Source organism: Engystomops pustulosus, chromosome 2 (assembly GCF_040894005.1).
Source record: "Engystomops pustulosus chromosome 2, aEngPut4.maternal, whole genome shotgun sequence".
Lineage (NCBI taxonomy): Eukaryota > Metazoa > Chordata > Amphibia > Anura > Leptodactylidae > Engystomops > Engystomops pustulosus.
Genome location: NC_092412.1, coordinates 9,236,594 through 9,250,716, shown reverse-complemented (window position 1 = coordinate 9,250,716; position 14,123 = coordinate 9,236,594). Strand labels below are relative to the sequence as shown.

At 49.3% G+C, this 14,123-nt stretch overlaps 1 protein-coding gene across 1 annotated transcript in view; it reads right to left on the bottom strand.

The window, feature by feature from the left end:
- Positions 1-14,123, bottom strand: part of LOC140116870 (uncharacterized) — a 401,113-nt gene that overhangs the window by 29,607 nt on the left and 357,383 nt on the right. Inside the window, 3 exon segments of the mRNA XM_072133304.1 lie at positions 938-992; positions 1,623-1,709; positions 13,241-14,040. Coding sequence (XP_071989405.1) covers positions 938-992; positions 1,623-1,709; positions 13,241-14,040 — 942 coding nt within the window.

The following is a 14,123-nucleotide window of genomic DNA, read 5'->3' as shown; positions in this document are numbered from 1 at the left end:
CTGTTGAGGAATTGGTACGGGACCTGAAGTCCATTTGGGAGCAAACTAGCCTTTTGTTGTTGCGGGCTTGCAGGCTTCTGCCCGAACCAAGCTCCAGGCTGATAAAAAAAACCGCACCCGTGCCCCTCCATTTGCCTCCGCACCACGACGACTTACCCGTCCTCACGTGTCCAAGGAAGTGCGCCAACTTCACACGATTTAAAGGACCAGCGTCCCATTAATTGGCGCTGGTATTATCCAGAATCATATTTAACCCAGCCTCTCCCCGCACACCCTGCTGGATCTTTGTGCCTCATAGTCTTAGAAAAAGCTTGTTTTCCATGGCCTTTGCGATTAGTGTGATTTCCCGTTGTGACCCCGGACCTGTTCCCATTTACGCTCCTCCGCCTCCAGCCCTGACCTTCTGCTTTGTCTCTGACCCTAAACCTTTGCCGCCTGTCTTGATCTCCTGCCTGTCCCCGACCACGAACCTGCCTTCCGTTTATGTACCTCCACGGACAAAGTCTGTAGAACAACCTGGTGGTACCATGCTGCAGCAAATCCAACCCGCTTTGCGGCAGGCTCTGATGAAAACCGGCTGCCACTTAGACTCCGGTATTGGCATCCTTTTGGCTTTTTCATCATGTTTGGTTGTGTGTTTGGGGCGATACATGTTTGCTTCTTTGAACACTTTATTCTGCATTGTTTATATTATGCTTTGAGCAAACCACCCCATTAAACAACTATTTATCTGAACATAATGGGGTGGCCTTCACTGCATCCGATAACATTCCTTAAAGTCTTATAGTAACAACATGTGGATATAGACTGATGTGATTGACTGGAGTAGGAGACCAGAGACAGATGAGGAGGTGTCTGGATCTCCTCCCCTGGATGTGACCTCTCCCTGCAATGTACAAGGGAAGAATAACCCACAAGATACATGAAAGGCTCTTACCCTCCTCTGTCACTGATGAGGGGATTTCCTCTCCGCTCCTCCTTCCACAACTTTCCTGTAAAGGTCCAACACGAAGGACATGAGAAAACAAGGAAATGTTTCCAGAGATTATCTTATATCCAAGTGATGGACAGAAACCTCTAGAACCAGGAACTAAGGGGGAATAATCTCCTGCAGAAGGAGACAGGATCAATACTAGAAACCGGTTATAACCTACCACAGCGTCCAACAATATCATTCCACAGATCAGAGGTCACAGAGACTTTTCCCTGTACTAGAGGAGCATTGAGGACAGAAACAACTGCTGATGCAGCCCCTGACATCTCTCCTGACCCTGGTGAGAGGAGACTGAGGAACTTTGTTTTGACTATGACCTGCTCTCAGGAGAGATCATCCAGGGGCTGGGTCAAGTACTGAACACCAGCCCCTTACCACCAACCACCATCGTAGTGTGACCCAAGTCAGTTTCTATGATGAAGTTCTTTAAGGGAGAAGATGGAGACCTGCTGGTGATGTACTAAATAGATCCGACTTATTACTACAATTCCATACTCTTTCACCACTAATAATTTATACTCTGTCCAAAAAAATAAGTGCAGCCTCTGCCATAGACCCTATGCTGGAGAAGGTTAGTAGAAGCCTCACCCATCTCAAGATGATTTACAGGAATCTCAGCTCCATCTACCTGATGATCCAGTGGGACATTCTCCTCTGTAATATCTTGTAAATCTTCAGGAGTGGGACATCTCTCTGGTGGATTTCTCTGACTGGATCCATCTATAGGAAATATACACAGTGATTGATACATTGTCTGTATGTGATGATGGGATGATGGAGGAGGTGACCTCACACCTGCTCTGTCCTCTATAATCAGGAAGGTCTCCTCTTACCTGGTGATGTGAGGGGCTGGTGGTCCTCCATCATGATGTCCTTGTACTGGTCCTTGTGTCCTTCTATATACTCCCACTCCTCCATGGAGAAATAGACAGTGACGTCCTGACACCTTATAGGAACCTGACACCCACAATGACACAGTCATCACCCAGACCCCTCCCTTGTGTTATTGTACAATGTCCCAGCATTCCCGGCAGCGCTCACCTCTCCGCTCAGCAGCTCAGTGATCCTGGAGGTAAGTTCTAGGATCTTCTGCTCATGTATCAGTGAATGAGGTGGAGGCTCGGTGATGGGGCTCTGGGTCCATCCTCCTGACACACGGGGGGTCACACACTCACCAGACGACTTCTTCACTACTGTGTAATCCTGTGTATGGGGAGACACTGATCACTACATAGATCCTAAGGATCCTTCACCTCTCCAGTCATTTCCCGCTGTTATTCCTAGAGATAAGAGCCGTGTCCTGGGAGACTCTCACCTCTCCGGTTATCAAGGAGATCATCTCCAGGGTGAGCTCCAGGATCCTGGCCGCCATCTGCTCTCTGTCCTTCTCCCGGATCCCTGGGGGATCATTGATGCAAAGGATCATCTTTAGGAGAAACCTCTGGGAGTCCTGTATCTATAGAACCTGAGGAAACATGAGAAGAACTAAGAGCAAACTATATTTCAAGGAGGGGATTTCACCAAGTTGTCAAACTTGTGATCATATGGATGGCCTCTACAAACAAATAATAATACACTCACCGGCCACTTTATTAGGTACACCATGCTAGTAACGGGTTGGACCCCCTTTTGCCTTCAGAACTGCCTCAATTCTTCGTGGCATAGATACAAGGTGCTGGAAGCTCCTCAGAGATTTTGGTCCATATTGACATGATGGCATCACACAGTTGCCGCAGATTTGTCGGCTGCACATCCATGATGGGAATCTCCCGTTCCACCACAATCCAAAGATGCTCTATTGGATTGAGATCTGGTGACTGTGGAGGCCATTTGAGTCCAGTGAACTCATTGTCATGTTCAAGAAACCAGTCTGAGATGATTCCAGCTTTATGACATGGCGCATTATCCTGCTGAAAGTAGCCATCAGATGTTGGGTACATTGTGGTAATAAAGGGATGGACGTGGTCAGCAACAATACTCAGCTAGGCTGTGGCATTGCAACGATGCTCAATTGGTACCAAGGGGCCCAAACAGTACCAAGAAAATATTCCCCACACCATGACACCACCACCACCAGCCTGAACTGTTGATACAAGGCAGGATGGATCCATGCTTTCATGCTGTTGACGCCAAATTCTGACCCTACCATCCGAATGTCGCAGTAGAAATCGAGACTCATCAGACCAGGCAACGTTTTTCCAATCTTCTACTGTCCAATTTTGACGAGCTTGTGCAAATTGTTTCCTCAGTTTCCTGTTCTTAGCTGAAAGGAGTGGCACCCGGTGTGGTCTTCTGCTGCTGCTGCTAGCCCATCTGCCTCAAAGTTGGACGTACTGTGCATTCAGAGATGCTCTTCTGCCTACCTTGGTTGTAACGGGTGGCGATTTGAGTCACTGTTGCCTTTCTATCAGTTCGAACCAGTCTGCCCATTCCCCTCTGACCTCTGGCATCAACAAGGCATTTCTGCCCACAGAACTGCCGCTCACTGGATGTTTTTTCTTTTTCGGACCATTCTCTGTAAACCCTAGAGATGGTTGTGCGTGAAAATCCCAGTAGATCAGCAGTTTCTGAAATACTCAGACCAGCCCTTCTGGCACCAACAACCATGCCACGTTCAAAGGCCTCAAATCACCTTTCTTCCCCATACTGATGCTCGGTTTTAACTGCAGGAGATTGTCTTGACCATGTCTACATGCCTAAATGCACTGAGTTGCCCCCATGTGATTGGCTGATTAGAAATTAAGTGTTAACGAGCAGTTGGACAGGTGCCTAATAAAGTGGCCAGTGAGTGTATATGTCTGTTCTTTTCCTGATCCAAGGATTTAGGCCAGGGGTGATTTAGGCTGCAGTGTCATACTGATCAACTACTATCAGTAATCTACTAACTGTGGTATATCTGATGGTAGGTTCCTGTTTCTATTGCATACCCTACACTTTCTTTAGCTAATATTATTACCTAGTCAAATCTACATAATATATAAATTAGTTTTAGAGGCTACTGGGCCTTGTCCGTGCGGCGGGAGATTAGGCTACCTCACACCCCAGTAGCCTCTCTGCGTTCCTCTCGCGCTTGTTAATTGTGCGCGCACATGCCCAGTACCTCCATGTCCCGTTGCCGGCTTCATCATAGATGAATGAGTCCTGCAATGGGCTTCAGAGACGCCACCAGCGGCTGCGTCCGGTGAGTATTTGTGCTTTTCTGGACTCTCTGAACCTCTGGACTTGTAAATTCGTGTTTACAAATTTCTTTGCCTTAATAAAAAGGGAGACTCTGGCAGCGAGGCTGCATGTACGGAAAAATTAGCAAGCTTGCCGGGAACGTGCAAGAGAGGCTACTGGGGCATGAAGAGGCCTTAGCTTCCAGCACACAGACCGCCTCAATTTGCATATTACAAAAATTAAAATTTTAGTTAGTTAGACTAGGTAAATATATTAGCTAAAGATAGTGTAGGAAAGCCTATAGAAACAGGAATCTACAATAATATCTACAACAGTTAGTAGATTCCTAATGGTAGATTTCCTGTAAGGGGCTGCACCAGTAACCAGCACCCTAGATGCACCAACAACCATAGAACAGCACAAAATACCACCCCAGAAATTATAAATACTCTATATACTTGAGTTTAAGCCGACCGAAGTATAAGCCGAGACCACTAATTTTCCCACCAAAAACTGTGAAAACCTGTTGACTCGAGTAAAAGATGAGGGTGGGAAATGCATAGGTCACAGCTTCCCAGTATATAGCAAGCCCTTAGTAGTATACAGCCAGCCCAGCCTGCCCCCTGTAGTATACAGCCAGCCCAGCCTGCCGCCTGTAGTATACAGCCAGCCCAGCCTGCCCCCTGTAGTATACAGCCAGCCAGAGCCTTAAAAAAAAAACTTATATACTCACCCTCCGGCAGCTCCCCGATGACGGCGCTCCTCTTCTGTCTTCCCCCCGGCTCCTCTTCGGTCTTCTATAACAGCTGGCAGACGCATACTACGACGCGCCCGATGCTGACCTGGTATGCGCCAGCTGGCAGATAACAAGGTCGCGTCTATGCCAGCTGTTACAGAAGACGGAAGACAGAAGAGGAGCCGTTGGGAAGACAGAAGAGGAGCCGCGACGACATCGGGGAGCTGCGCTGAGCATCGGGGCCGCTGGAGGGGGAGTATAGAAGTTTTTTTTTTTCATTGACTCGTGTATAAGCCGAGGTGAGGTTTTTCAGCACATTTTTGGTGCTGAAAAACTCGGCTTATATATATATATATATATAAGTATATATAGTACCACAATACAGGAATTAATACCAATACAACAACTAAATAGTGGAGACCCCAGAGAAGATAATAATCGTACTGGAGACCCTAAACCACTCAAGAATAATAATGCAGAGACCCCAAGAGCAGACAATACTAATACGGAAGACCCCATAGCAGACAGTTACTGGAGACTCCCAGAGAAGACAATAACCCAGAAGGACAAGGACCCAAAAGGAGTGCTCAGCTGCATCTAGGATAGAAGTGTCCTGGGACTCTCAGCAGGCAGTGTATTGCAACACATGGCAGACGGCTACAGGTTGTGCATTTTCTTTTGGGCTTTTAGTTGAGATGAATGTGGCCGCAGTTCATGTACAAGCTCAGTAGTGAAGCTTCTCTACTACAGATCAGAGGAATCAAAGGCTGGGAAGGAAGAGTCTCCAGGAGAAACGGACTGTGGAGTCAGAGTTAGGTAAATTGAGGAATCGGAGTGGGAAGTGTTGCTTCCTGACTCCACAGCCCCGGAGGTCACTGGACTGAAGATATGCTCCTCTCCCGCCTGCTCCACACTGCAGCTGCTCCTCTCCCGCCTGCTCCACACTGCAGCTGCTCCTCTCCCGCCTGCTCCACACTGCAGCTGCTCCTCTCCCGCCTGCTCCACACTGCAGCTGCTCCTCTCCCGCCTGCTCCACACTGAAGCTGCTCCTCTTCCGCCTGCTCCACACTGCAGCTGCTCGTCACCCGCCTGCTCCACACTGCAGCTGCTCGTCACCCGCCTGCTCCACACGGCAGCTGCTCCTCTCCCGCCTGCTCCACACGGCAGCTGCGCCTCTCCCGCCTGCTCCACACGGCAGCTGCGCCTCTCCCGCCTGCTCCACACGGCAGCTGCGCCTCTCCCGCCTGCTCCACACGGCAGCTGCGCCTCTCCCGCCTGCTCCACACGACAGCTGCTCCTCTCCCGCCTGCTCCACACGGCAGCTGCTCCTCTCCCGCCTGCTCCACACGGCAGCTCCTCCTCTCTCGCCTGCTCCACACGGCAGCTCCTCCTCTCCCGCCTGCTCCACACGGCAGCTGCTCCTCTCCCGCCTGCTCCACACGGCAGCTGCTCCTCTCCCGCCTGCTCCACACGGCAGCTGCTCCTCTCCCGCCTGCTCCACACGGCAGCTGCTCCTCTCCCGCCTGCTCCACATGGCAGCTGCTCCTCTCCCGCATGCTCCACACGGCAGCTGCTCCTCTCCCGTCTGCTCCACACTGCAGCTTCTTCTCTCCCGCCTGCTCCACACTGCAGCTTCTTCTCTCTCGCCTGCTCCACACTGCAGCTTCTTCTTTCCCGCCGGCTCCACACTGCAGCTTCTTCTCTCTCGCCTGCTCCACACTGCAGCTTCTTCTCTCTCGCCTGCTCCACACTGCAGCTTCTTCTCTCCCGCCTGCAACGCACACTGCAGCTTCGTCTCTCCCACCTGCAACGCACACTGTAGCTTCTTCTTTCCCGCCGGCTCCACACTGCAGCTTCTTCTCTCTCGCCTGCTCCACACTGCAGCTTCTTCTCTCCCACCTGCAACGCACACTGCAGCTTCTTCTCTCCCGCCTGCAACGCACACTGCAGCTTCTTCTCTCCCGCCTGCAACGCACACTGTAGCTTCTTCTCTCCCGCCTGCAACGCACACTGCAGCTTCTTCTCTCCCGCCTGCAACGCACACTGCAGCTTCTTCTCTCCCGCCTGCAACGCACACTGCAGCTTCTTCTCTCCCGCCTGCAACGCACACTGCAGCTTCTTCTCTTCATCCTGCAACGCACACTGCAGCTTCTTCTCTCCTCCCTGCACCGCACACTGCAGCTTCTTCTCTCCTCCCTGCACCGCAGCATCTTCTCTCCTCCCTGCACCGCAGCTTCTTCACTCCTCCCTGCACCGCAGCTTCTTCTCTCCTCCCAGCACCGCAGATTCTTCTCTCCTCCCTACACAGCAGCTTCTTCTCTCCTCCCTGCACCGCAGCTTCTTCTCTCCTCCCTGCACCGCCTCTTCTTCTCTCCTCCCTGCACCGCCTCTTCTTCTCTCCTCCCTGCACCGCCTCTTCTTCTCTCCTCCCTGCACCGCGGCTTCTTCTCTCCTCCCTGCACCGCGGCTTCTTCTCTCCTCCCTGCACCGCAGCTTCTTCTCTCCTCCCTGCACCGCGGCTTCTTCTCTCCTCCCTGCACCGCGGCTTCTTCTCTCCTCCCTGCACCGCAGCTTCTTCTCTCCTCCCTGCACCGCACGGCAGCTTCTTCTCTCCTCCCTGCACACTGCAGCTTCTTCTCTCCTCCCTGCACCGCAGCTTCTTCTCTCCTCCCTGCACCGCACGGCAGCTTCTTCTCTCCTCCCTGCACCACACACTGCAGCTTCTCCTCTCCTCCATGCACCACACACTGCAGCTTCTTCTCTCCACCATGCACCACACACTGCAGCTTCTTGTCTCCTCCATAAACCGCACACTACAGCTTCTCCTCTCCTCCATGCACCACACACTGCAGCTTCTTCTCTCCACCATGCACCGCACACTGCAGCTTCTTGTCTCCTCCATGCATCGCACACTACAGCTTCTCCTCTCTGCACCACACACTGCAGCTTCTTCTCTCCTCCATGCACCACACTGCAGCTTCTTCTCTCCTCTCTGCACCGCACACTGCAGCTTCTCCTCTCTTCCATGCACCACACTGCAGCTTCTTCTCTCCTCTCTGCACCGCACACTGCAGCTTCTCCTCTCCTCTCTGCACCGCACACTGCAGCTTCTCCTCTCCTCTCTGCACCACACACTGCAGTTTCTTCTCTCCTCCCTGCACCGCACACTGCAGCTTCTCCTCTCCTCTCTGCACCACACACTGCAGTTTCTTCTCTCCTCCCTGCACCGCACACTGCAGCTTCTTCTCTCCTCCCTGCACCGCACACTGCAGCTTCTCCTCTCCTCCTCCCTGCACCACACACTGCAGCTTCTTCTCCTCCTCCTGCAACGCACACTGCAGCTTCTTCTCTCCTCCTGCAACGCACTGCAGCTTCTTCACTCATCCATGCACCACACACTGCAGCTTCTTCTTTTCTCTCCTTCCTGCACCGCACTGCATCGTCCTTCCATATAGTGTGTGCGCTCCTGGAGCATGCTGGGAGTTGTAGTCCCTCCATATAGTGTGTGTGCTCCTGGAGCATGCTGGGAGTTGTAGTCCTTCCATATAGTGTGTGCGCTCCTGGAACATGTTGGGAGTTGTAGTCCCTCCATATAGTGTGTGTGCTCCTGGAGCATGCTGGGAGTTGTAGTCCCTCCATATAGTGTGCGCGCTACTGGGGCATGCTGGGAGTTGTAGTCCCTCCATATAGTGTGTGCTCCTAGAGCATGCTGGGAGTTGTAGTCCCTCCATATAGTGTGTGTGCTCCTGGAGCATGCTGGGAGCTGCAGTCCCCCCATATAGTGTGTGTGCTCCTGGAGCATGCTGGGAGTTGTAGTCCCTCCACATAGTGTATGTGCACCTGGGGCATGCTGGGAGTTGTAGTCCATCCATATAGTGTGTGAGCTCCTAGAGCATGCTGGGAGCTGTAGTCCCTCCATATAGTGTTTGCGCTCCTAGAGCATGCTGGGAGCTGTAGTCCATCTATATAGTGTGTGTACAATCCTGGAGCATGCTGGGACTTGTAGTCCCTCTATATAGTGTGTGTGCTCCTGGAGCATGCTGGGAGTTGTAGTCCCTCCATATAGTATGTGCAATCCTGGAGCATGCTGGGACTTGTAGTCCCTCTATATAGTGTGTGTGCTCCTGGAGCATGCTGGGAGTTGTAGTCCCTCCATATAGTGTGTGTGCTCCTGGAGCATGCTGGGAGTTGTAGTCCCTCCATATAGTGTGTGTGCTCCTGGAGCATGCTGGGAGTTGTAGTCCCTCCATATAGTGTATGTGCTCCTGGATGATGCTGGGAGTTGTAGTCCCTCCATATAATGTGTGCTCCTGGAGCATGCTGGGAGTTGTAGTCCCTCCTCTGGTCACTTATCTCACACTACTCACTATCTACCTCACACAAGTCTTCCCGCTCACTAACCACTAGTCATGTGACCCTGTCAGTGTGACGTCGCTGAGGGGGCGGGGTCTTACGGAGGACAGGAAGTAGCAGAGAAGTGGTGGAGGAAGGACCTGTGATGATTTCATAGAAGGTGTTTTTTCATTTTTAATTGAATAAAACTTTATTCAAAATATTCCCACAGAACTTACAGACAGTGGGGGTATTTATGATACTAATAAGTCCTTTTATTATTGTTGGGATTATTTGGTATGAAAAAAAACTCAAAAAAGTCACAATGAGGTTATTTTGTCGCCATTCACTCCTAAAAATTTGCACAGGACTATTTCCTGCCACAACAATAATCTGGCAGAAACATAGAACTAGGATTCATGACTTGCAACTGTTTTAATAAAAAAAAATTACCCTCCAGTGACCTGTTGGTGCATCTGCTGGGATTTTTTTTTTTTTTTTTTGCATTTTGAGAGTTTTTATGAAACTTTTTGACAGCAAGTAGCAAATGTGAACATTTATTTAAGGAAAACAACAATTTAGATTAACAAAAACAAACCAGACGCACTCGCCTGCTCCTCTTCATTTTGATCGCATCACAAGTGTGGAAAGTGCCTTAGACCCTTCATTCTGGAAATCCCAGGGGATACACACAGTCCTAGATATCACCCAGGACCACACTTTTATATCCTTTCAACAATTATCCGCTGAATACCAGCTCCACAGGCACAATAGGGCAGATTTACTTACCCGGTCCAGTCGCGATCCAGCGGCAGGTTCTCCGACGCTGATTCGGGTCCAGCCGGGATTCACTAAGGTAGTGCACCCGATGTCCACCAGGTGTCGCTGCTGCGCTGAAGTCCACTATCCTATCTCGGATGCAGGTAAGCGCATGCCAAGCAACACTTTTTTTTTTTTTTTAAATATGGCGGTTTTTCCAAATCCGTCTGGTTTTCCAGCGGCCACGTGCCCTGATTTCCGTTGCATGCATGCCGGTGCTGATGCGCCACAATCTGATCGCGTGCGCCAAAAACCCAGGGCAATTCGGCGCAAATTCAAGCGCAATTCGGCCCTATTCAAGATATGGTCCAGCATCAGCTCCTCCCGAGCTGTTGCAAGGTATTTGTGGGTTACAAGGCTCATTTTAAAGTGGTAGGTTTCTTTTAAGAAAAAGAGGTTTTAAAAATGATGCAGGTGAGCCTTCGGGGCTCTAAGCTCCATTGACATCTATAGAGTCTGGAGCCCTGGAGGCTCATTTGCATAATTTGTGAAAACTTTTTCTTGTAAAAATAAGGCCCTAAGAAGCTAAAGGAAAAGCAGAACCTACCAGAAGGGGCACTCACCAGTATGTCAGTGTGCTTGGTTTACAATTCTTTATCCTAGTGGTAGATTTCCTTTAACTCCTTAAGGACAAAGCCATTTGGTAGCTTAAAGGAACCGGTCACCAGGGACCTCATTTTTCACTAAAGACAGGTTGTAAAAGCCCATGACACCTGCAGTGCACATCTGCCTCTCTGCCTTTTCTAAGCGTTTGCATTACAATATAATTGTGTGTTATAACTAACTCTTGCATCCTGACAAAATCCTTGGGTAGTCACAGGGGTTGGGCTTTGGTTTGGATTCATTTCAAAAAACAGCATGTGACTTGTCTGAGCTGCAGGCTTTCTCAATCTTTGTGCTCCTGTACAGCTTGTCCCTCACCCACTGATCTCAGGTTGACCAGGGTGTGACCTCTGAGAAGAAGCAGGAGGTGGAGCTGTACAGGAGCACAAAGGTGGGGGCCGAGCTCTGAGGAGGGAGTAACACAGACAAGTCACATGTTGTTCACCATCTTCTTCCTGGTGCATGTAAGTGCTTGTTCTTGCGACACAATTTGAATGTTAAATTCCGCGCTCAGTCTGAATCAGTTGGATCGCCCGACGGCCCACCGGTCTCCGTTTTTTTTTGTCAGACTTTGCGCCTTCTTTTCAGTGCAAACTCCTTGCCCAGGTATATAAGAAGTGTCCGCAACCGCAACACAAATTTTTGCACTAAAATGGGCGTTCCGGTGCACGGTCGGACCGTGCAACACATTTATCATGCAAAGTGTTAAATATTATGTATCTACAATATCCATTAGTATTATACCATGAAGAGATGAAGTTGCTGACATACACAATCTATATTGGTGCAAGGGATGAGCTACTGTACATTACATCAGGCCTAAATATATAGGAAGACCACATAGAGGGACACAGAACATCCAACCCTACAAGACAACCCTTCTAGTTTTACTATATATGACAGACAGACAATGTCACGGCGGCTGGGTTAGGCAGGCTAGGGCGGGTGGGACAACCGGATGTCTCTCACAGCTGGACCTCTCGTATGCTCAAGTCTCTGGCGTCTCGTATGCTGAAGTCTCGGGCGTCTTTTGCTTTTTTGTTTTACTTATTGGTGGCAAAATGTGTACACACTGATCTATACAGAAAATTTAATTTGGTTGAGCTTACCAGAACTAGACAGAGAAGCTCATCAAATTAATTTTTTTGGAAGCCGCATCCTCTATCCCTACTTGTTACGAGCTACAAGCCGGGGGCTGTAGTCGAAACAATATAACTAAAATCGCTTTCGAAAATACAACAAAAGCAAAACTCCAAAGAGAAATCTCACGGTGGAGACAATAAGGAGCAATCACAAGACAGTCGTGATCAGGAGTCTAATAAGCCGACACTCGAGGCTTCGCGCTGCAGGTGCTTCTCAGCAAGAAGTCCAGAGTCTTTGCACATTATAAAGAAGTCGCGGCACTCGCCGGTTCTTGTGTGATAAATTGTCTTTATTTCAAAGTGACACATACAGGGAGGATGCAAGTCGCGGCGATGGGGCCTTTTCCCACTCACCGGCGGTTTATCAAGCCAAACTAGAAACTAGACTAGAAAATAATTGCTACACCACAAAAAAAAAAGTTCTCTCCATCACCATTGCTTCCTTGTAGTTGTGTTGCCCTGATGTCACAGAGGAAGATGAGAAGGGGAGAGCTGCTGGGAAAAAGGAACAGGTAAGTATGTCATGTTTATGGTTTTTTAAAATCAATTTGAAACAAGGAAATGATGAGGATTGGGGCCACAATATAAGGGGACATGAGGGACCACAAGATGAGGGGACATGAGGGACCACAAGATGAGAGGAGATGCGGGGCCACAAGATGAGAGGCGATGAAGGAAGATGAAAAACCACAAGACGAGGAAGAGATGAGAGGGCACAAGATAAAGGGGAATTAAGGGCCACAATATAGGGGAGTATGAGGGGTGATGAGAGGCTACAAGATGAGAGGCCACATGATAAGGAGGAGATGAGGAGGCCACAAGATGAGGAGATGAAGACGCCACACGATAAGGAGGAGATGAGGAGGCCACGCGATAAGGAGGAGATGAGGAGGCCACGCGATAAGGAGGAGATGAGGAGGCCACGCGATAAGGAGGAGATGAGGAGGCCACGCGATAAGGAGGAGATGAGGAGGCCACGCGATAAGGAGGAGATGAGGAGGCCACGCGATAAGGAGGAGATGAGGAGGCCACGCGATAAGGAGGAGATGAGGAGGCCACGCGATAAGGAGGAGATGAGGAGGCCACGCGATAAGGAGGAGATGAGGAGGCCACGCGATAAGGAGGAGATGAGGAGGCCACGCGATAAGGAGGAGATGAGGAGGCCACGCGATAAGGAGGAGATGAGGTGGCCACGCGATAAGGAGGAGATGAGGAGGCCACGCGATAAGGAGGAGATGAGGAGACCACGCGATAAGGAGGAGATGAGGAGACCACACGATAAGGAGGAGATGAGGAGACCACTTCTTTACTGTGTGGGTTCTCGAATGTATAACAAAAGATGATTTCTGAATTAAAACACTTCCCTTACTCAGTACATGAAAATGGCTCCTCTCCTGTGTGAGTTCTCTAGTGTTGGACAAAATAGTTTTTTCCGGTACAAGATTTTCCACTTACCTGACATAAAAATGCTTTCTCTCCTTTGTGAGTTCTCTTGTGTTTAACAAGACTTGAACTATTAGTAAAACACTTTCTGCATCCAGAACATGAAAATGGCTTCACTCCGGTGTGAGTTCTCTGATGGTAAACAAGACTGGATTCCCTGGTAAAACATTTCCCACATTCAGTACACAAAAATGGCTTCTCTCCTGTGTGAATTCTCCGATGTGAAAGAAGAGTTGATTTCTGGGTAAAACGTTTCCCACATTCAGTACAAAAAAATGGCTTCTCTCCTGTGTGAGTTCTCTGATGTCTAACAAGAGCTGATTTCCCTCGAAAACATTTCCCACATTCAGTACATGGATATGGCTTCTCCCCTGTGTGCATTCTCTGATGTATAACAAAATTTGACTTGTGGGTAAAGCATTTCCCACATTCAGTACACGCAATTGGCTTCTCCCCCAAGTGAAGTTTCTGATGTGAAACAAGATTTGATTTCTGGAAGAAACATTTTTCACATTCAGGACATGAAAATTTCTTCTCCCCTGTGTGAGTTTTATGATGTCTAACAAGAGCTTTTTTTATTCTAAAACGCTTCCCACATTCGATACATGAATATGGCTTCTCTCCTGTGTGAGTTCTTTGATGTTGATCCAAATTTGATTTCTTGGTAAATCGTCTCGGACATTTGGGACATGAGAACTTTCTCTTATCTCCATGATTTCCCTCCCCTGTGGAAAGATGTGACTGATTGTCTTTTACTTCACCACAAGGAGAGGAGGGGCGACGTCCATGGGAACCTCTTGTACTATCACCACCTGAAAAATATAGTCAATAAATCAATGTTGGAAGTTTCCTTTTCCCCAGTTACAAACAGAAGTAAAGCAGCCAGTCAGTAACA